Raw genomic sequence first — 23426 nt, 5'->3', positions numbered from 1 at the left:
TGCTAAAATTTGTTAGCTTACAGCCACCTGATGGTACAGACTGAACGTTATTTTTTAAAAATTACTTGAAATAGAATAGTTTAAATCTCGCATAACTTTAATAATAGAATTTGGTCAGCTGAACACTCGGAGTTATGTTATATTTTGTGCATTATATACTTGCAAAATACCCGAATACATGTTCCAATTTCCGTGTTGGGAAACTTTCTCATTAGAATAATGGCTTCTGTAAAATCCCACTGAATGAAAGGTGTATGTGAGCAGAAATGCTGTACATACCGAATCATGTTTGGTACTTCTGAAGGCTTCCTCGTCAGTACTGTGGAGTAAACATGGGCATTGTGAAGGGACACAAACTTGTAGCTGTCATTTGGCTAGCATCCTTTTTTGTCCGCGTAGCTTTTACCAGTACTGTTTGGAGAAGCATACTTTTTATTTTTCATGCAGTTGCTTTGTCTGTTATCTCGTTACGACGTTAGAAAGAGGTGTTCTCAGTCGGAGAGTGTTGTCGCAGAGACAGACATGTTTTATGGACAGTGTGGCAGGCTTAGCTGTGTGTCAGCACTCACAAGGGTCTGCTGGGTATTTAGGTCATACTGATTAAACACTGGTCTGCACAATATGGTGCATAGACGGGGATCTTTACAGTCGATTGTTCATTACTTATTTTTGTCACATATGTATGACTGTAAACAAAACCTAGATTGATAGAGGAATTAAAGGTGGTGTTCACTAACACAAAATACATTAAGATATCTCTAGAACTCGAAGTTCTGTTTCGTTTAGTGTTGTTGCTGTTCAGAAAAGTTAAATGCTATTCTCAAACGTATAGAGACTGCACAAAGACTTGTTAAGTATTAATTAGAAAAACATTCAGAGCATTGACAAGATGTGAATCTTAACATTCATTTAGGTTAAAAATTAATATGAAAGGGATTAAGTATGTTTCAGTTTACTTGGAGAAACACCAGTTTTGCCTCCAATGAACCACAGGTCGCATTGGGACCCGAATCCAACTTGAACTTCCAAAGTTCTGCTGATACCAGAACTTTGGATGTACTGGTATCAGCAGAGCAGCTTTCCTAGAACGGGTAGTGTCATGCAGCTTTGCCCTTTAGAGTTTGTGGTTAGGAAATTTTTTCTTCCTTCAGCTGCTGCATAAAATACAAGCCAATTCTTTGTTTGCACAAGCCTTTAGGTGCAACTGTGTTTCTGAGAGAGTATTTTGCCTCCTTTAAATCAACATTTTTAAATTCCTGATAATCATCGGAAATTTACGACTTACATGTCACATGGGATTAAAAATTCTTACTCCTTTAAAAAAAGAGATTAAAACAAGAAGTCTGACTGTAAGCTGCTTACTGTCTTCTCTTTGGCGTTGCAGAAAACATACATCTCAGAAAAAGCATGACATAAATTAGCATACAGCCCTCTGATTCATTACTTTATAGAACAGCAGCAGTTACCACAACTGTAACTGCTGCCATTATAGTTGTAGACTGTGCATAGACAGTTGTAGACTGTAGACATGCCAACACCATGTCTAAAATTTCTGTTGATTTTTCATTGTGAAACAGCTAAAACTCAAGCAGACTGGATGAAGAGAAACAGCAAAAAATCTTTTTCAATCTCTTAATCAGGTTAATGTAGGCCTTCACGTTGAATTGCCAATTTGTTCTTAGCGCAATAGCAATACTGCAAAGTCCTGCTCGGATTGGATTGTAATAAATATTTTCTAATTACAGAGGTACCAAATGTTCAGGCCAACTATGTCTGTTAGAAAGCTGTTGACTCTTGTTTAATGCAGCATAAAATATTTTCGGAGCGCGTTAAAGTGGTTTTTAAAGTCATTAAGAAACTGCAGCACAATCATCTCATTACCAAAGCAGCCAACAGCAGACTAAGTCATGGCTACATTTTTTTTTTCCAATTGTTGTGCAGCAATTTAGAATGCTTCACTGTTTTAGAATGGGATCACATTCTAAAACATGAATGTTCTCCCATCATGGCTGCAGGGACGGAAGCTGGAAGGGGCCTGACAGTTCCTCCTCTGGGGTTGTCCCTTATGTTGCTCCATTTATCTTCCCATCAACTCTAACACCCCCTCTGTTTGGCTGAAGGAGAGCATTCCCACAGCATAACTCTGCCACCACCATGTGAATTCAGGGTGATGTGTAATGCTCTCCAGCAAACGTCTGAGGCCTTCAGACACTGGTGTCGTCATGACAGTTACAGTAGAACTCTGTTCATGAAATTCTTTCTATTGTCGTAAGAATTTAGATTTATTGTGTAAACTTGTGAAGATGATATATTGGACAGGATGGAGGGAGTTCATTAGAAATTTACAGCAATTTACTCCCATTTTAATTTCACCTAAACTCACAATTCATTTTTACTCTACAATTGCGAATTAGGTTCTGTTGGTGTAAACATTTTAAAGTTTATGAATGTAATTTAAGACATGAATATTTTGTGATTTTATGTGATGGCAGACTTGCTTTGACTCAACAGTCTTTTATTCTCAGCAGTTCTTGCTTTCATAGGCATTTTATGACAAATATGCACAAATCTTGTTGCTTATTCTCAGATTTAACAACACCATCAGTGCTTCATTTTTAAGCCTGCACCAATTGCAGCGTATTGATCGATCACTTTCTTTAAAATGGCTGACCTAATGGTTCCAATTTTGGTCGATTCCAATTAAATTTTTGTCAGAAAAGTTAGTGTGTTGGCAACAATGAGGTGACTGTTGTTAACCACGTACACCCAGATGTCACCTCCTGGGGGGGAGGGGTCTGTCAGTCAAATCTATCTCACATCAGACCAGAAGGGGGCAGTGGCTGATGTTCAGACGTTTGTGGAGGGAGAGAAAATCGCTGGATAAGATCTGTTTCTCACGTACGTATCGGCCGATCGTCAATCTCCCGAAATTCAAGGAATCGAAGGCGATTATCGGTGCACCCCTACTAAATTCAACTTATAAAATAACGACATGTAATTGGACAGACTGGCTTTCTGACAAACATCCACACTAGATTCACACAGTGCAGAGTTTACATATTTCGTCCTACACAGATTAGTCAAATGCTCTAGCTCTTCCAGAACAAATGCTCAGCGGCGTCCTCTCTTTTTTTTTTTTTTTTTGTTCATTTTTCTCCATGTGTGCACATTCTCAGATGTGCATACATGTAGCTCAGAACTATCCAGAAAACCGAGACATGTGGATCGCAGCTCCTCTGTCAGAGGAAACAAACCATAGAGAAACGTCCAGCATCACTGTCTGAACAGCTACAATTAGTCATGTTAGGCACATGAATGTGCACGTCCTCCTGTTCACTCTTACCCACTGTTATGTAACAGGGGGATGCCATGTTATTTCACTGTGTACAGCAATGTGATGCTTCCCTATTCAGACTTTACATTGCTGTTAAATAGAGCAAGAAATCCTCTCCCTTTCAGAGTTCTTCCTTTTCCACCTCTGCTTGTGGTGATGCATCAGAAAGCAGCCATGTCCTCCCGAGGCTCTCTGCCTGCTTGTGGGTTCACCAAATGGAACCGAGCTGCAGGCGGCCTCCGGCTGCTCCGAGCATCCTCTAATGTCTCAGTCTGCCTGCATTTATTTTGTTCTCTAAGTCATATTTCTTTTTTTTTAAAGAATAATACTTGTTTTGTGAACTTATGCACCTGCACCCAGCATTTTGTTGTTAATTTTATATCTGATTACAAATTACCTGTATATTATCAGATACAGATCATTTTGTATCCGTCCCCAAAGTGCAATAAGCTGCTTTAGGTTTAAACACAAACTGAAGCATGTAACTTTACACAAAGACAAAAATATCAAAAATGAAAAAACAGAATAGCATATTGTACATTAGGGGTAAAATATCATCCACATTCCTCTGATCTAAAGGAATGTGCAGCTGGGTAGTATAAAATGAAAAAAATGTCCAAATTGTGTATTTGTGAATTAAAAACAACAGATTTTTAATAATAAGTGTCAATAAAAGTAGGCAACCAGCAGAGATGCTTAAATAAGAGCAGAAACGTTATTTAAATTGATAAAAACTGTGCAGGATAGTAAACATCTGTTGTAGTGTTGATATGAAATCATAGATGCATTGATAGAAAAATTTGGACTGAGATCCAATATTAATAGTGCTGTTACATTACCAATGTTAGATGATTAGATATAAGACGGAAATAAACATTGGTTTTATTTCCTGAACTGGACTAACATCGGCCGATACCAATTTATTGTTCATTCCAATGTAAAATAACCCCCAAGTGTTTTCCTTAACAGTATCTGTACTTCCAAAAAAATCCTTTTTATTTATAAAACTGCAGTCTTCTGCTGCCTTGGGTCATTAACTCCTGGTTTTTGCAGCGAGGTAGAGTGCAGCCACCAGTAATAACTGCTCAATATCTGCTGTATTTATGATAAACAGCTTTAATATGAAACGATTGCCTCAGTAAACATGTTAATCACATGATGACTTCAGTTTCATTTACATACAGTCATTTGTCAGGATGTTGAAGGCTTCATATCATGATCACACCTAAAATAAAAGTCACAAGAAGCAGCTGCTTAATGTCAGCACAAATCACTCTGAGGATTATCCTTTATCAGGTAGCTTTTCTGTGTGTGTGTGTGTGTGTATGTGCGGGCGTGTGCGTAAAGCTGATGTGTTTGATGGCGTTAATGATCACTGATGTGACTGCAAGCTCAGCAGACATTTCTCTGGAGCCGTGGCAGCGTCAGGCAGCCGATAAACACATGTAGAGTTTAAACCAGGGGTCTCAAACTCCAGGCCTCGAGGGCCGCAGTCCTGCCGTTTTTAGATGTGCCACAGGTACAAAACACTGGAATGAAATGGCTTAATCACCTCCACCTTGTGTAAATCAGTTCTCCAGAGCCTTAATTATTCTATTCAGGTGTGGTGCAGCAGAGACACATCTAAAAGTTGTAGGACTGCGGCCCTCCAGGCCTGGAGTTTGAGACCCCTGGTTTAAACAGTCAATGTGAACTCAGAACATCACTGTTACTGCTAGTTACCCTGCATCGTTTTCCTGCATTGTTCCTGTGATGTGAACTGTTTTTAGGAACTGTTCATTCCTAAATCTCAGGAATCAAACACAGATGACTGCAGTGTGGCTGAGCAACTGAGGTTAGTTATATGTGCTTCTCCTGCAGCAGAAACACAGTAAATGAAGAGTGTGCTACAGGCACAGCCTGCTCATCTGTTAACTAGCAGTTCTGCTTATTCTTAGCCAACAAAACAATTTTGGGGCAGGAGTCTCCAGAATATCTCATTAGTATAAAACAGTAGGAAAAACAGTCAAACTTTTTGAAAGTAACTTTTGAAATGAATTGTGTTAATCCTAAAGCCACGTTTAGCGGACCCACAGGGAAAATAGCTCTGATTGAACTGATGAGTCTTTGACGGCATGTTCATTCTACATGCATATACGAACATGTCAGTTTTCATGGTAGAGGGGAGATGAACCGGGTCTCATATCAGGATTATGACCTTATGCTCTAAAGAACACACATTCAGTTACAATCTGAAACAAAACACAAATGAATCCTGGTCGTCTGTCAGAATATTCATACGTTTTAGTTATACACAGCCCGCATACGAACAAAATATAATGTCTTTTGATTATTTCAAAATTCTTTACTGCATTATGTTTTTCCAGGGTAAAACACTTTGAACTGCCTTGTTGCTGAAATGTACTGTACAAATAAACTTGACTTGATACATTATGGCTACTGGTGCACGTGAATATGCGTTCACCATAGATCACGTTTTGACATTAATCCATACTGAATCGTTCTTGTCTTCATCTTTATGCATGGAAAAACAGATGTGACCTCCCACCCTTAGGTGACAGCAGACCTCTATGGCTCTAAGTCTGGAACGGTTCAAGTTAACAGAACAGAACCCTTTTCTCTTTGTGGTGCACATCTGCACCAGCAGGGTCAGCAGCAATCACCTTCTGCTACCAACTTAGCAACTTTCAGGCATAACATTGATATGGGCCAAAATCAGCAGGTCAGCCAGTTTAAAGATCGATGATCGGCCAAAAAACCGCTATAGTAACATCTAATAAAGTTACTTACACATATGGAAATTCCGTGCATGTGCATAGCACCGAAGGGCAAAAAGATTATTCCTTTACATGTCAGCAAACAGTACAATAAGCTCAATTAATTATTCAAATCTATTTAAACAAACCCAGCAGATCACATCGAGTCACTGACTCACTCTTTCTCCTGTTGTTGTTCTTTGGGTTCATAGCAAACATAATCCTCACAGAATGAATCATCTGTCCAGTCACCGGAAAATAAAAGGAATATTATCATTTATGAACAATATGGTTTTACAGAAAAAGTAGCCTCAGTCTGATGCCTGCTGCTGTTTCAATAAAAAAAAGATCCTCGCTATTTTCTCATTGAGCTGGGGTCAAGTTGTGAGGGTGACCACCACCACCTCCAACTAGTGCAATTATAGCATCGAGTTAGACATCAAATTCTCAATTCCCCCTGGTCATCTGTGCATATGAGCACCTCTAGGTTATGCAGTGACTGTGTTGTTAAAAAAAACTGTGAGGCTGGGTCATGGGTTGAATTTTTTTTTTCTTGTGTTTGTTGTTTCAGACTACGTTTACTTTGAGAACTCCTCCAGCAACCCATACCTGATCCGGAGAATAGAAGAGCTCAACAAGGTTGGTAGTTGGGGCCTGCCCATAGCAATGCATAAAGAGAGCAGTGACTGACTTGCGAAGAAAGTCAGTCACTGCCTCCATGCATTGCATGGCAGGCACCTATTGTTCTACACCCAATAGAATGTCTCTTTAAGTATTATTTATTATTCTTCCGTCACCCGGAATGCGGCTCGTACCGCTGCGAGCCCACCCACAAAAGTGGTATCAAAACGTGCGGCTCGATCCCGGAAGGTGTGCTATTACTTTTGGTGGGATTTGGAGTCACCATGGCGACGTAAAAAGCAAAAAACGACCCCAAAATCACTGACGAGCTCACCAGGTGCAACTCTCGTCGTCAAGGGGACGAGGCAACCACAAAATCCTAAAAATACCCCATTTTTGAGGATTTTCTGTGTCGTCATAACTTCATGTAGAAACGCCATTCAAACTTCATTTTGTAGATACGTCCGTGATCTCTTTTAAAGTGAAGAGAGCACGTCGATATGAATTATGGTTTGTCCACATCTTCTTTCTGAGTGACCCAAAAACATTGCTAACATTAGCATTTTTGCTCATTTTACCTTAACATTATTTGAGTGACGAGACTGAAATGGAAGCTTAGGAGTTATGATTAGATTATCATTGGAACAATTTATATACATGACGAAACCACAAGAAGATCACTTCCTCCATCTGAATATCCTTCCTGTTTGTCCTAATCCTTTTACTAGAATATCCTACCTGTTAAAAAATAAAAACAGTATCAGACAGAGGAAACAAGTTTTTCACTGAAATGATAGGATATGATTCATGTACACTAATATTACACTGCTATCACACAGCTTCAGTCTCACATATTATTGGTACCAACATCTATTTAGCAAGGTTTAGTAATAAAAAGTGTTATTAAACTAAAATATTTTAAAGGATATGGATGGAAAAACCCACAAAACACCGAATTTTGTCCTGATTAACCACCAAATAATAACTTGTTTACAGTAACAACGGGAAGCTGCCTGCCTCACCTCGAATCTGTTCTTTGGTTTCTGATCGCTCCTCAGCCACGAAACACGTCACACACACAGCTGGTGACAACAAACACTGTGCATTATGTACATGAGCTAAATTATGGAAAATCAGTTCATATGAAATGTTTTTAACCATTTTATTGGCGGCATAGACAGACAGGAGGAGCATGCTCTCATAGGATGGCAGCCAGTGAGAAGTTGATCAGTCCCAGGTGAGGCTCAGCTGCTGCTGCCTCACTTGCTGCGCTTCTGAGCATTTGAATGGGAAAATGCAAAAAATCAGCGATTTTGAAGAAAAAATAATCAAAATTGGTTAAGCTAAATAAAAAATAAATACTTTACAGTACAAACCACAGGGTAAAAATAGCTATCTAAATTATTTTTTCCATTATATTTTTCCATTACGACAGGTGAGGCTCTGCATCACTTGCTTCCAGTGACCGCACCTCACTGGTAACTATGGCAACCAGTGGCAGTTCTTTCTGTGGTCTGGTTGGTTCTTCACATCCGTCCTGTTGATAAAAAATCCATCAGACAAGCCCGCTCTGAATACCAAACAAAACTGTGATGTCACAGTGTGACATCACAGTTTAACTCCAAAGGCAGAATTCTGACATCACCAGCCATTATATAAGCTCCTCACATCATCAACTTTCATCACAGCCGTTTAGCAGCCTTGTTAATACGCTTCTCTTGAGAATTGATTCAGCTTAGAACCTGAACAAGCAAAGCTTACAATGGAGACCAACCAACATAGAATCGAAGAGGTTGCATCCGACAACTTTGTCAAAAAGGAATTGCAGCCACCAATGACACCCAGGCGGAAGAAGAAGAAGGTGTCGTTTGCAGTTTGGTTGGAGCAGCAAGAGCTGAAGATCTCTGCTGAAAACATCCAACAGCAGGACGCTTCACCTCTGACTGACAATGGATCGATAACCAAAGCTCTGGAGGCAGTCGATCAGAAAGGGGACAAACCGACACCTGACAGTGAGTCTAAGGAGAAGAACCTGGTACCATCTAAAACCTGGTCGGAGGAACACGTCCCCGCTGACCAAGAGGTTTCTGCAGAAAACACTGAGAAGCAGAACGAATCACTGGTCAGTGGAGAAGAGTCCACCGCGGGAGGGCAGGAGACAGTCAAGGTAGCAGAGAAAGAACAGCCCTCCATGTCAAAGAAACAGCTACGAACTACGAGACGCATCAAGACGAAAATGATACCATTCCACATCTGGTTGGAGAAACACTCCCCTGTTGATCTTCCATCTGAAAGCACTGAAGATGCTTCACTGGTTGCCAAACAGGAACCGACCTCTGTACTGCAGGAGACAATAGAGAAGGAACAGCCCCTTCAGTCCAGCACTGAAACTGTTGAAAAGCTGCACACTTCTCTGCCTGAAGAGGATCGTGACCAGAAAGATTCCTTAAAGAAGGAGATCTGCACAGAGGAACCTGAGATTTCTGTAACGCAACTGGTCACTGAAAAGAACGACATCTCCAAACCACAGAGGAAACTGGATCAGAAAGGAGAAAAACAATCCAAGACTAAGCGCATCAAGAAGACGCCACTGTTGTGGAAATCTTTTCCCGAGCCTGATGCCTGCGTAGATCTATCATTTTTTTCTGAAAACAGTGACAATAATAACGGACCTCTGCCGGAAAACCAAAGTCTTCAAGCAGGTTTGCCCAGCAGCGGAAAGAAGATGTTTTGGAAAATGCTGCCCAAGTCAGAACCTCGCGTAGATATACAATTTTTTACCGAGAATATTGAAGCCCAAAGTGTTTCAATGCCAACGCAAGATCATGATGTGGCAGCTTCCTTGACAAAGGAAAGCTTTTCCAAGAACACCGTGATTCCTTCAAGACAGCTGGTCACCACCAAGGAATCCATTTTCAAACCGCTGGAGACACAGGAGCAAAAAGAGCAAAAAGAGCAGAGAAGTCCATCTCCTGGAAAGACAACAAATCAGTGTACATGTGTTGCTAAATTTAAGGAAACTGAACTTGAATATATGGAAGTACAGAAGTACTTATTCAAGCAGCTTGATGAGATGTTCAATGTAAATCAGAAACTGAATGCAAAACTTATACAGCAGAAGGATCTGATCAGGAAAGGACTCTCAGAGAGACGACAAAGAAAGAATTCAATGGTTTCTGTTGAAACTCAGACTGATTTTCAAGAAACCCCAAAGCAGAAAACAGTCCTGTACTCATCTGCTTCAACTCAAACACAGATGGATACACTGGAAACCAGTTATCAGCTAAAACCAGTCCATCAAACGACTTCAACACAAACGGAGATGGATACACTGGAAACCAGATGTCCAGTCAAACCAGTTTATCAATCAATTTCAACCCAAACTGAGCTGTTTTTATTGGTAAGAAAACAGCCCTCTCAAACGGAGCTGAATGGACATCAGGATCAGGACAAGCTATTCAAGAGATCCGCAGGTAAGAACAGGAGAAAGTCAGAAAAGAAAGCTGCCTCTGTACTGGAGACTCTTAGCAATGAAAAGGTTTCTGGAGCAAACAGTGACCAGCAAAACATTTCAGTACCAGAGATAGTTGGGGATGAGATTCAGACAAAAGAAACAGTGATCAGTAAACCACAGCAGATCACTGAAGGAGAAACTGTTTCTGAAACCCAACAAACTGGAGACCAGGAAGATCAGAAAAAGACATCGAAGACATCCAGACGTAAGATCAAGAGAAAGGCAGCATTAAAAGCTTCCTCTGAATTTGAAAAGCTCAACAAAGACAAAGTTTCTGTAGAAAACAGTGAACAAGTAGTTTCTATATTAGGAACAGTTGGAGAGCAGACAGCAACCATTAAAAACAAGATTCAGAGAAAAGAAACAGTGATCTCTAAAGACCAGCAGATCACTGAAGGAGAAAGGGTCTCAATAACCCAACATAATGGAGACCAGGAAGATCAGAAAAGACATCGAAGACATCCAGACGTAAGAGCAGAGAGAAAGGCAGCATTAAAAGCTTCTTCTGAATTTGAAAAGCTCAACAATGAAAATCGCTTGGAGAAAACAGTGAACAGGAAGTTTCTATACTAGGAACTGTTGGGGATCCGACAGCTTCCATAGAAACCAAGATTCAGACAAAAGAAACAGTGATCAGTAAACCACAGCAGATCACTGAAGAAATGGTCTCAACAACCCAACAAAATGGAGACCAGGAAGATCAGAAAAGACATCAAGACATCCAGACGTAAGAGCAAGAGGAAGGCAGCATTAAAAGCTTCCTCTGAATTGGAGACTCCCAATAATGAAAACGCTTCTGGAAAAGACAGTGAACATCAAGTAGTTTCTACTCTAGAAACAGTTGAGGATCCAACAGCTTCCATTATAAGTAAGATTCAGACAAAAGAAGCAGTGATCAGTAAACCACAGCAGATCACTGAAGGAGAAACTGTTTCTGAAACCCAACAAAATGGAGACCAGGAAGTTCAGAAAAAGACATCAAAGAAATCTAGATGTAAGAAAACGAGAAAGATGGCAGTGAAAGCTGAACTGGAAACTGAAAACCCGATAGAGACCGAACAAAACTTGGTCCAAAACACCAAGACACCAAAAACAGATTTAGAAATTATATCGGAGATCCCCCAGACAGCTTTTGAGGAAATAGAGACAGAATCTTGCAAAGGTTCAGAAGATGTAACGGGTAAAGTTCCTGTAGTTTCCACAGAATCAGAGGGTGGTCTAATGGAAACACTGAGAACATCCCCTCCACAGGTAAACGGTACATTAAAGGAAGAAGTGATCCAAACAGCTCAGGAATCAGCTGAAGATCCAGTGGAGCACATCATTGTCTCTGAAGAAGAAGAGATCCCCATGAAAAAGATGTCACTGTGGAAGCGTTTGAAACAGGCTTTGTCTCCAAAATCTCTGCGCAAGTTCAAAAACAGATGTAAAGTCCATCCAGCGTAGACTTCATGTCTCCAGTATGTCAGATTTAAAAGGGCGGTGGGGCCAGGTGTGGGCTGGGTGATCGGCGGTAATTTAGAAAGAGCTGCTGTTGTTGTTAATTGGACATTTCAATATTAAAAGGCCAGGACTGCACAGTGGGGAACGTCTCCCTGTGTAGCTGTGGGTTCACTCCGGGTGCTCCGGCTTCCCCCACTTTCAACAGCATCAGCACTCATGTTCATCCACTGTTAGAGTTTTAATTCTAATTCTAAACAGAAAATAAGAAAATCTGATTTATTAATTAAAGGGAGATTTGGAAAAAGAAAATGTAAACAACTTGGAACAAAAACAGACTTTTAGAAATCTAAACTTATGCAAATTAGGACAAAATTTGAAAAATATTTATCTTTCTGGTCAAGATATATCTATCTGTATCTAAATCTATCTGTCTGTATAGATAGATATATAGATATAGCATCAATAAATCTAAATCTATATAGATGATATATATCTATATAGATATATATCATCTATATATATATAGATACAGATAGATGTCTGTATAGATAGATATCTATCTTTCTCACTCTCTATAAATATATAAATCTATATATCTAAATCTAGAGCTATCTAGATTTAGATATAGATAGATTAATATATACATACACATATATATAGATAGATCTATCTATATAGAGAGATCTATATATAGATATATATATCTATATATAGATGGATCTATATAGATAGATAGATATATAGATATATCTAGATCTATATAGCTCTAGATATAGATATATCTAGATCTATATAGATATAGATATATCTAGATCTATATAGATATAGATCTATATAAAAGTAATGTGCACTGACTTAATGGCATTAGCCTTTGACCTAATGATAATAAAAAGGACTACAAAAACGCCATATCTTTAGAAACGCCATATCTTTAGTTGTAACTAAAACTCAGTTAAAACAGTTAAAACTTCCATTTAGAACTACTGGCTGTTTAGGCCTGTAATTAAGGGATTTAACCCAAACACTGTTAGGCATCGGATTAGTGTGGGCATTTAATATGAAGCTTATGTTTATTTTTCAAAATAACAGCCTTCATATTACCCTCAGGCGAATATGTGGTGGTGCAACAATATTAGAATGCATTATATTCTTCTCTCAGGTCAGGGAACTGCCTTGCTGCGCAAGGCAGTTCAATAAGGCGGTGCAATAATATTCTGCATTATCTGTATCTGTTACCCCACGTTACTGAAAGTACTTATGCTTACATTAGCATTTTGGCTAACTTGAGCTTATACACTAATTTCAACATACTGAATGGTGAAGGTGCATGTTAGTCAACATGCTTGTGACTCTCCAAGGTCTATTGACTACCATTCAGCTTTCTTTAGCATTGATGCTAATTTTTAGCATCAGAACGCTGGGTCCAAACCGACGGGCACACTTTGGCAGGCCCCAGTTAAATTTCTTCAGGACTTTTCTAGTTGATGTTTGTACTTTTTAATGTGTTCAACTCTCACCAGCAGTTAAACATAAACCTATTCTGTGCAGCGGCCCGTTGAAACCTCGCAAACTGTGGTAAATTATGGCTGTTGAAATGACAGGGCACTGCTTCAGACCCCCACTGCCATAACAACAGTAGCATATGACACAGGGCAGATTTCCTGTCACAGGATTAAGCTCATTTATGTAAGCCACTTGCTCTAAAGCACTTGTGGAGTTCACCATGAGAGTTAAAAGCTACTGAATTCAGAGAACTGGGTTAAAGGCTATAGATCACTTGTTCAGAATGAATTGTGCTGGTGTACCTGAATTCTGCTGTTGGGTGTAAAGCCCTGTTTGCATTTCAACACATTTTTCACTAAAGCTTTACTAACATATTATTCGTTATTCAGATGTTTGTTGTTATTTTTGAACAAGATTTTTTGTTTATTCCTGTGCAGATTGAAAGTAATGTAACGTGAAAACATTGTGTCATGGTTATTGTGTAGAAATACTTGTCAATGAAAAGATTTGTTTTATATTAGAGTAAAGAAACTACTCTGTGTAATTCTGAATTCTGTTAAATAAAGGTGCAACGATAAATCGACCCCCAATTCCTTCATTTTGGGTGACGGACAATCAACCGATACACGAGAAACTGATTTTATCTTCCTCCTCAAAAGTCTGAACATCAGCCACTGTCCACTTCTTCTCTGCTTTGAGAGAGACTGATGGACAGACCTGCCACCAGGTCACTGTTAACCATCATCCCACTATGGCCGACTTAGTGACTTTGTTGCTATATTTAGCAACTTTTCTGATTAAAAAGAAATGCCATCTGCCATAATTTGAATCGGCAGTTCAGGCTTTTTAATTATTGGTGATCGGTTGGAAATGTGCAATCAGTGCATTGCTATTATGAAACCAATTTTCATTATTGGAGTTTACATCAGCGATGTAACTTTGTTCTCACTCATCAATGGTGAATTCAGAATTCTCTGTTGCACACAGGGCAAACGGTTTCTTAGATAGCAGGCATTCTGTTCTAACAACACGCACACACGCACACACTCGCACACAGCTCTATCATCTGACATGTAGCTTCTTCTGGGCTCGAAATCTCGAGGCCTGAGTTGAAATATTATATCTTTTTATAGTCATTTTAACTTTTCATAGTTTATCCTGCTCCAGCTAACATGTCAGTCAGGGTTGATTTGGGTGGATCCTTTCAACCCGTTATCTGTCAGATCAAACCTTATTCACCTGTATTTGAATTCATTCCTGTGAATGGAAGTAGGACTGGGTGAAATACAGATATTTACAGAATATCTACATTGATGCCACATGAGATGGGAAATGACTATTTACTTAATTTCCAGAAATACCATCCAAATCAGTCAGTCTTTACATATCATAAAAGTCAATAGAAGCCTTATGTGCCCAAATGCTCTTGAACATAAACTTGGTTTGGTTTGTGGAAACAGCTTGATAATCATTCAGAGGAGGAAAACTCAGGAGACTGTTGGCTGCCAGAGAGCAGCTGATGGTCTCACAGACATTGAGGCACCAAACTGAGCTGGTGAGCTGGTGAACCAGGAGAAAAAAACAGGAAATCTTTTTCATTGTTAATGCTGTGGATCGAGGATGACTAATCTGGCTGGTTTGTATTGTTTTTCTATTTATTGTTTTTTCTTAAATGACACAATAAAATTGTCATACTGTAATTGGTTATCATTTGCTGCCCTAATTGGAAAAAGCAGATCCAGTAACCAAATACTGCAGTAACTCAACTTTGGGATCCTTTGCCTCTGTTTTAATATCGGATCATTTAAAGTAGTTTTTTATTATTTTTTTTATTTCCTCCTTAGGCCTGTCGCGATAAACAATAAATCAGTTAATTGCACAATAAATTAAAACTATCGACCTCATATTAATTATCGGCTTTATCGTCTCTTCCGGCCTTTTTCTCTTTCTGTTGATGACACTGAATGAAGAAAGGCTCAACTCCAGTGCTCTCCCTTGACCCTCCCTTCCTCATTTCCTTAATGTAATGCCCAGAGCACACAACACGATTTTAGAATTGTCAGCCGATTGTCGGCCCATTTTCAAAACTTGAGAGATCACACATTAGCCGACAGAAATCCTAGGTATAACGGTTCAATCGGGTTCGATCGTGCTGTGTGGTGTCCAACAATGGGCACAAAATAATGGCTACAAGTCCAGTTAACTCATTTTAAAACCAGGCATTAATCAATGCTTTACTACAATCTACATGCAATGCAGTCATCCTAACTGAATGAAAATCATTATAACCTATTTATGTCACGTTAACGAAGAACAGGTGAAAAGTTACCGGGTTCATCAACTGTGGTTGCAATTTCGCTCCAATTCCTCCTCTTGTCGTTTCCATATTCTTTGCATGAAATGTTGAATAAACATTAATGTTGTTTCCACATATCATCTCCAATGTCAGCTGGACTTCGGGTTGCGCCGTGTCAGCTGTTTGGGATTCCTCTCCATAATTTCTCCTCAGAAAGCGCGAAAGGGAATCCGCGCTTTCTGATTGGCTACCTGTCACATTCGACAGGCTGCGTTAACGCTCCCAGTTGGGGAAAACCCCTGATTTAGATCGATCTATTGTAAAACACCACGCACTACAGGATGATCGGTTACGAAATCGCAAGAGACAATCTTAGAAAGCCCAATGTTCTAAAAGCGGGGCAAAAAGTTGTGTAGTGTGAACTGTTGCATCAGGTGGATGTGCCCATCTTCTCTATTTAAATCTAATGATGACTGAAGGGCAATTCAATATACAGACTTCATAAGCTGCACTCTTTTGGTTGAATGCAGTATTTATTTACACTTTGGCTTTATGTTTGGGCCAATATTGACAAAAAGATGGAAATCAATATCGGTTGTTAATAACTGCCCAGTTTTACTTGTCAAAACGATACCTAAACGTTGGTGTTAGTGCCGATGTTCATCACTAAAATTCTTAAGCATTTTATTCTGTGAATCAGCAAAATACTTAATTACAAAGTACAGTGGTCTTAGCACGAAGTGGTTGATTTACAGGTTGAAAGCGAAAATAAGAAGAAGCAAAACTGCACTGGGTCAAACTGAACCACAGCTGTATTTAATGGCAGCCTTATTCATTTATTTTGCCGTGTAAAGTAAGGAAAATACAAATCAGATGGGAAACATTATATGCGTCCCTCTCTGGGTGGGAAACTGGGAATTGTAAAAACGATTAAAGATGGCAACAGAAGCTTGGAGAGTCACACCTCTTATCCTGTTAGTTCTGACCTGAACAACTCATTCTGTGTCTGCAGACAGCCAATGGGAATGTGGAGGCGAAGGTGGTGTGTCTGTTCAGGAGGAGAGACATCTCAGGCAACCTCAACACTCTGGCAGACAGCAACGCAAGTGAGTAGCAAGCTCTTGCCTCCTCCAGGCCCTCCACTACAGCAGGAGTGTATGCATGATATGGCTGGCTGCCTTTAATGAGCCTCTTCCTCTTTGTGTTTCACACAAAAGCCTCAAAGCGCCTCTTCAGCTTTCCTGTTGTGAATTGTAACAAGGCCTGCTCCAGGGTTAAATTAAGAACTCTAGCTGGAGCCCAGTCATTCTCAAGCTAATGTTTCTCCACTCGCAATATGGCCGCCTTTCTTTGCAGAGGATTCATCACCTGGCCTGTGGGATTCATCTGATTCATGTGGCAACTGCTTGTCGTTTAATTAAGAAGGGAAATACACACAATCACTTGAACTTACTGTATTGGGACAAAATGATGCATCTGGTTTGTTTTATGTAACAAACACAATGTTTTTTATATCTGGAAGAATATATAGTTTCTCAAAATAGACAGACAGGGTGTTCCATTTCTTCTGCTCTGAAGATGAACAACCTGCAGGTGCTGCTGACCAGAATACGGCAGCAGTGATTGGTGGGAGTCAGAGGAAGTCTGGGATCCTTCATCAAGGTAGATAATGTTGGGAGAATATGCTGGATAGTAGAGCTGGACAGTATGGCTGAAGAACGTATTTCATACAAGTCAATATCGCTAATTATTGATTAGTTGTTTTTTGTTTTGTTTGTTTATTTTAATACTCTACTTCCAATAAATGCCAAAGAATAAAAATGAGTTTTGAGAAGCGATTTAAAATGATCCAGGCTGTGGGCAGATCTAATCTGGAAAGGTAAATTGTTCCATAGAATAGGAGCAACAACAGAAAAAGCCCGATCTTCTTTCCTCTTAAATTGGGTCAGAGGAACTGTCAGTAATAGCTGATTATTGGGTCGTAAGGTTCTGGACACAGACTGATATTTTAAGAGGTCCCGAAGATAACTTTATAGGTTAATAAAAGAATCTTAAAATTTATTTGCTAAAAGATGGGCAGCCGGTGTAAAGAGGCGAGTATGGGCCTTATATGGTCATGCTGTAAGAAGCCCTGTAAGAAACCGTGCTGCTGCTGATCTCTCATATTTTATCCAGTTTTCATTCTATGTCATTGTTTTTATTTTTAAACAGTTATCAGTCTGCACTGTGCAAGTTACTCAATAGGTTGTTGCTAGGCAACCACAGAGTGAGTCAGTTAGTTGATGCCATCCTCATAGCTTAGCTAGCTCTGGGAGGTTGAGCAGTTAAAGTCTTTCCTCTGCTTACATCACCCAGAATGCTGTGCGGTTCTAGATCAGACTTCAGCAAAAAGTTCATATGTTGAATATTCTATCAGATGTATCATCAATCGATTTTAATCACGTGTCTATCACAGTATATATTGCTATTGTTTTATTGTGCAACTCTACTCCATAGTTCTTTCTGAGTTCATGATTCTTGTCAATTTCTAATTTTGGAATGAAACTTGTCAGAAAAGAAAATTACTTATTGTAAAGGGAATTGGTCAACTGATGAATGGTGAATGAAAACATTTGGTAAATATGGGGATGAAAAGCAACGCTTAATATTCTTCACACAGTTTAGATTTTAAGGCGTCTGTTTTCATTCTGGCACAGAGAAAAATGGCAATTGCCATTGAAATTGCCAATGAAACTAAAAGTCAATTGCAAAAAGATTGTGAGCACAAAACAAGGATTTTGACTTTCGTTTCAAGCTTTGACAGGTTAGAGATGCCAATGTAGACATATAAATATTAGGGGAAATACAAGAAAAGATCAAACAAACAGTACGTACAATGTTTAAATATATAAAGAAAGGCAAGTTGTGCAAATATACTTATATTGCTTAAGAACAGAGTAGCTGAAGTTTCAGACTGTAAGATGCTCATTGTGTTCATCAGATGATCCTGGGGGATGAAACTAAAAGTCTAAACTGTTTGCGTCCAGGATGTGTGGGGTCTGCAGAGGTGTTAGCTGCCTTTTTCCTGATCCCCGACCTGTTCAAGTCCAAGTCCTGGACTAAACTGTTGGATGTATTATCAATCCATCAGGTGATTTGCGATTCTCTTTGTTACTTCCTGACTTCCTGTTGAAAATGGCTGCTGCCTGCATTTCAATAAGTAACTAAAAAATAGCTTCCTATTGGAAAAGGCTGCAGGTGGTTACTGCATCTCAACTATCAGCCAGTTCATTAACTGGGTAACTTGTCAGTCATTAACCAGCCACAGTGACTGCATTCCAGTTAAATATTAGTGAATGATGTCACTGCCTGGCATTTAGATTTTTCAAGCCACTGTCTGAAGTCAGAAGGACAAACATTACTCTGGTGTCCGGCATTGTCGGTAGCAAGTCGTTATGTTTTGCTTCATAGGGAATACCTGACAGAAAAGGCACATTTACTCTGTTTACAAGACAACGGTCACCAGTACGTTTCAGAACCACTGCACTCTGGAACCCGTTCTCAAACTGTGCCGTTGTCAGAGAAAATATTGACTATTTTCATGCAAATGTACAGTACAAGCACAGCGACATGCTTCCATTTTCACCAGAAACTGTTGTCACGTAAACAAAGCCTTAGAGTTCAGGTTGCTATTGGTGTTTGCAGCAGGTCGGGTCATCCTGGCTGCATGCTGCAGTGCAGGAAGCTGTCTGAAACCAACACAGTTACACTTATTCGCAGACACGAGTAAAGCCAGTACTCTTTCCACCAGAGATAGAAACATCCCTGAAAATAATTCCCAAATCAATGTAGTCTGACGGACAAAGAAGCTATTTAGTTGACCACAATATGAATGTTCTTATAAAACTCTCATGAGTTTTATTTTGAAATTGTGGGATGAAATATGTTCATCAGGCCCAGTTTTTAGCATCATCATGGTGCATGATTATTCTGTGGGAGCATTATTATTAGAATAATGGTGATTAGTAATCTAACAATGGAGTTGATAAGATTCATGCTTCTGTTTTTTTACTTGTAGGTTAATAGAATATATCAAACACTAAGGACCTCACCAGATGACATCAAGAAGAAGGGATCCTGTTCAAATAAATGCACCAATAATCAATAATCACATTTATAGCAACCACTGTTGTTGTCTCAGCTGAGGTTCTTTCCTGGTTTGCCCCACCCAGATCCAGTCCAATCTCCTCCTTGTTTGATCAGAGAGTAGACAGAGGGAGGGGGAGTGGGTGGTGCTAATGACATGCAGTCTGGTAAAAATGGATCCCGTTCATTAAACACCCCTCACACATCCACTCCGATAGCCCACCTTTCTCCCCTTCCCCTTCTTCTCCTCCTCCTCCTGGTCTACAGTGCTCTTAACAAAGACATTAAAATACAGATCAACACACCTCAAAATGGATGCAGTGACGTTGGCATGTTTCTCTGTGATGCCACCACAGTGAGACACTACAGTCGTGTGTGTGTGTGGGTGTGTGGTGTTGCCTGAGACGTGACAGATTAGAGTGACTCTTAATTCCTTTGTGTGTCTTCCCTGTGCCTGCTGGCTGCTTTAACATGTCCTTATAGTGCGGCTGAATGAAGATGTAGCTGATGCCGGCCTCCAGCTGACTGGACTGATGCAGGATGCTCCTGTCGTCCCGTAGATCCGCAGAAACCCAGTATTAATACAGCCGCTCCAGCATAAAGCTCACACTGATTCCTGCCATGCTTTGTGATGTCGCAACCATTTCACTTTTCTTGACTCATTTTAATTTTAAATTTTTGTCGAGCTTCTTATTTCTACATATTTAGATTTTTCTCAATGAGAACCTTCCTCAGGAGAATGATAACCAACAAACGTTTCTTAAGCAGAAATTTCTGTGTAAAGAAAATACACAGAGATAGGAATATGCAATACATAAAACAGAATAAAGAAGAAAATATTGGATAGTAAGGGCAACATTTCAGCATAAATACTCTTTAGCAAACTGCTGTCCAAAGGAATGTGCAATTGAGTCGGTTAGTTTAAAAATGTAGAAAATATGTCACTTCCTGAGTTTGTTTGGATCTCTGATGGTTCTAGAGTCTAACAGCAGCTGGGAGGAAGGAGCTGTGACAACACTCCTCTGTGCATTTAGGATGCAGCAGTAACTTACTGAGATTATTGGCTGAAACAAAAGATGCTGTCACTATTTCCTTCATAGTTAAAGACGCTGCATTCAGATCAGTTTTTCACTGTTATTGTGAAGTATGCATGGTGTCTAGTGAGATGCAGTTCCAGTAACTCCTGTATTTTACTCTGGCATCAGAAAGGCAACTACTCTAAAATAGTCCCCCACTGTTGCCAACTTAGTGACTTTGATGCTATATTTAACTACTTTTCAGACTAAAGGAATTGGTGTCAGCCAAGATTGGAATCAGCAGGTCAGAGTTTTTAAAGATCATGATCAGCCAGAAAACTCCAATCAGTGAACTCCCTTTGACATCACCCAGAAAACATTTGATCCAACCCTCCTGTCTTAAAATTGTTGTATTTTAGTGTTTTATAGAGAAGTGAAGGGAGAAACTTTTAGGACTCTTTACAAATCACTATATTACAGTCATCCTGCAAACAGATGCCAGCTTCATTTATTAAGGTTTTTTTTGGATCAGCACATAGACAAGAGTGCAATGCCTTATGGGTAATATCAATAATGGGCAGTGAGACCATGGGATTCCAGTGCTAATCCCAGTTGTTTCCTGTTGACTTTCAATGCTTTTACTGTTCTTTCTTGTCTTATGTTAGATCTATGAATGAATCAAACTCAAGTGTTTTAAATATGGCACCCCTGTGATTTTATTGGCTCTTGTTCTTTACCTCAGCCCTTGACTGAGATGTGTTTGTTCAGGTTTCTGAGATGCAACATTACAAACCCAAACCAGACAGCCAGGTGAAAGCCTACTGGTTTGGAACTGGGACGTGTTTTCTGTTTTGTTTTCAGTAACGATCGTTGTGACAGGAACAGTGGAAATCCCCGCTGATGTTCACCTGCTAGAATAACAATAATAAACCAGATGTGTGTAAACTGATTGCAGTTATATCTTCCTTCACAGAGTGAACAATGTCTGATCAGTTTGTGGTGCTCTCCAGCTTAGTGATAGTATTCAAACCCTTCCTGAGTTTAAGCTTCTTTTTGTTTTCCTTTTCTTTCATATTTTCACAAAAGCAAAGCATGGCTTATAGATACGTAGCCAGTATAGACATGTTCCAGGTGATGAAGTAAACAGCTCAACGTTCCTCTGACCAGCACCAGACTAGTCCAGCTAATAGAAGTGAACATGACAGCTGTGACAGTCACGTTGAAGCAGAAACACTAACATGTATCATGTTTGGCCCACACTGAGTGATGCTGTTCTACATAAATCGCCTAGAAACGTATTAACCCCTTTGGATGTTTCACCCTTTCTTTGTATTGCTTTGATCCAACATGATCAACATAATTTGGCAAAACAAGTTCCAAAGAAGCTCTTAATGCTAAACTGATTTCTACAAAATAAAGACAAAACTATGTATCATAAGATGAGTGATTTGATAAATACTGCCCCCTTCAGTCAGTATTCAGTCAGAGCTGCTCCTCTGGCTGCAGTCAGTCAGTGTGGATCTCAGGATGCTCATCTGTGGCCTCATGTATAAAGCGTGCATACGCACAAAGAATCTGCTGCGCCATATTTTACGCACAAGTCGCCATGTATAAAAATGAATGTGGCGTGAAAGTTTGTTTAAATATATGCAAACTTTTGACCTGCGGTGAAAATGTGCGGCAAACTTTTTCTGTGAACAATATCAAACTACAAAGTGTCAAAACCCATCTAAATACACTGAAATCTGACTACATTCACTTATTTACACCAAGAAGCATCAAACTCAATGTTTTTTTAATTATTTTAATATTTTATTATTTAAACGTAAACTGTGAAACTGAATAGCATTTATCCTCAGACAACAACCTAACACTCATACAAAATAAAGAAAGTAAAAATAAAAGGATGTGAAAACCTCACTCGAATGTAAATACTACCTTTCCTCATGAAGATGTGCATAACTGTTCTGTGAACCAAATCGCATGCAATGCAGCTATGGGGTTATTTCATTCTCACTACAAAAGAAAACAAGGTTGGATCAGCAGATTAACTCCAAACAGGTCAGGTTTGATAATCTTTAAGGTGATCAAGGTGTGTATACAATCACATGTATATAAGTAGCTGCGCAAAGGTGAGTCACGTAATTGTGGAGCGCTTTTGCTCTGATGGAGAACACTGCCAATGGAAGGATTCAGAGGGAGCGTGTATTCAGAGATCATATTAATGTGCTGGGAAATGTTGATGATGGTTTATTAAATGTTGATGATGGTTTAAGTTCTGTACCGGTGCAACTGCAGTCATCCTTCATTCGGGCCATGCCCACTTTGTGAATGTGCCTTTATGGACAGAAAGCATCTCTATTCTGAAAACGTACAACTTATGCATGATTTCTCTATTTAGAATAAACGTCCACATTCCCCACTCAAAAGACTCTCTGACACGCTGTCTGTCTTTAAATCCCATCTCAATGCTCTGCTGTTCAAACAGGGATTTGTATTATTTATTTTCTTTTTTTTATTTGGATTTTTTTTTTCTTTAAAATGTCCTATTTTTATTTTTGTGAGGTGACCTTATGTACCCTGAAAGCACTTTTTAAATAAAATATATAATAATTATTATTATAAATACTTATGCTGCTACAAACAAGGACGAATTGCCCTGGTTGCTGCCTCAGTGGTGGCAGACTTCCGGGTATTTATACTAATTTACATACGTATTTATGGGTGGCAACAGGAAGGACCAGCAGCTGTGCTCTATTAAAATTGGGATTTATAAAGGAAAGGTGTGCAGGAACGTACGTATGTACGGCTTTATAAA

General features: G+C 39.4%; 1 protein-coding gene across 1 annotated transcript in view; it reads left to right on the top strand.

The window, feature by feature from the left end:
- mta2 (metastasis associated 1 family, member 2) overlaps positions 1-23426 on the top strand; it is a 38205-nt gene that overhangs the window by 1949 nt on the left and 12830 nt on the right. The window contains exons 2-3 of the mRNA XM_044097836.1: positions 6662-6729; positions 16480-16573. Coding sequence (XP_043953771.1) covers positions 6662-6729; positions 16480-16573 — 162 coding nt within the window. The remainder of the gene's footprint in view (positions 1-6661; positions 6730-16479; positions 16574-23426) is intronic.

Source organism: Gambusia affinis, linkage group LG18, assembly GCF_019740435.1.
Source record: "Gambusia affinis linkage group LG18, SWU_Gaff_1.0, whole genome shotgun sequence".
Classification (NCBI taxonomy): domain Eukaryota; kingdom Metazoa; phylum Chordata; class Actinopteri; order Cyprinodontiformes; family Poeciliidae; genus Gambusia; species Gambusia affinis.
Note: the sequence above shows the minus strand (reverse complement) of the source record. Positions and strands in the feature narration are given on the sequence as shown.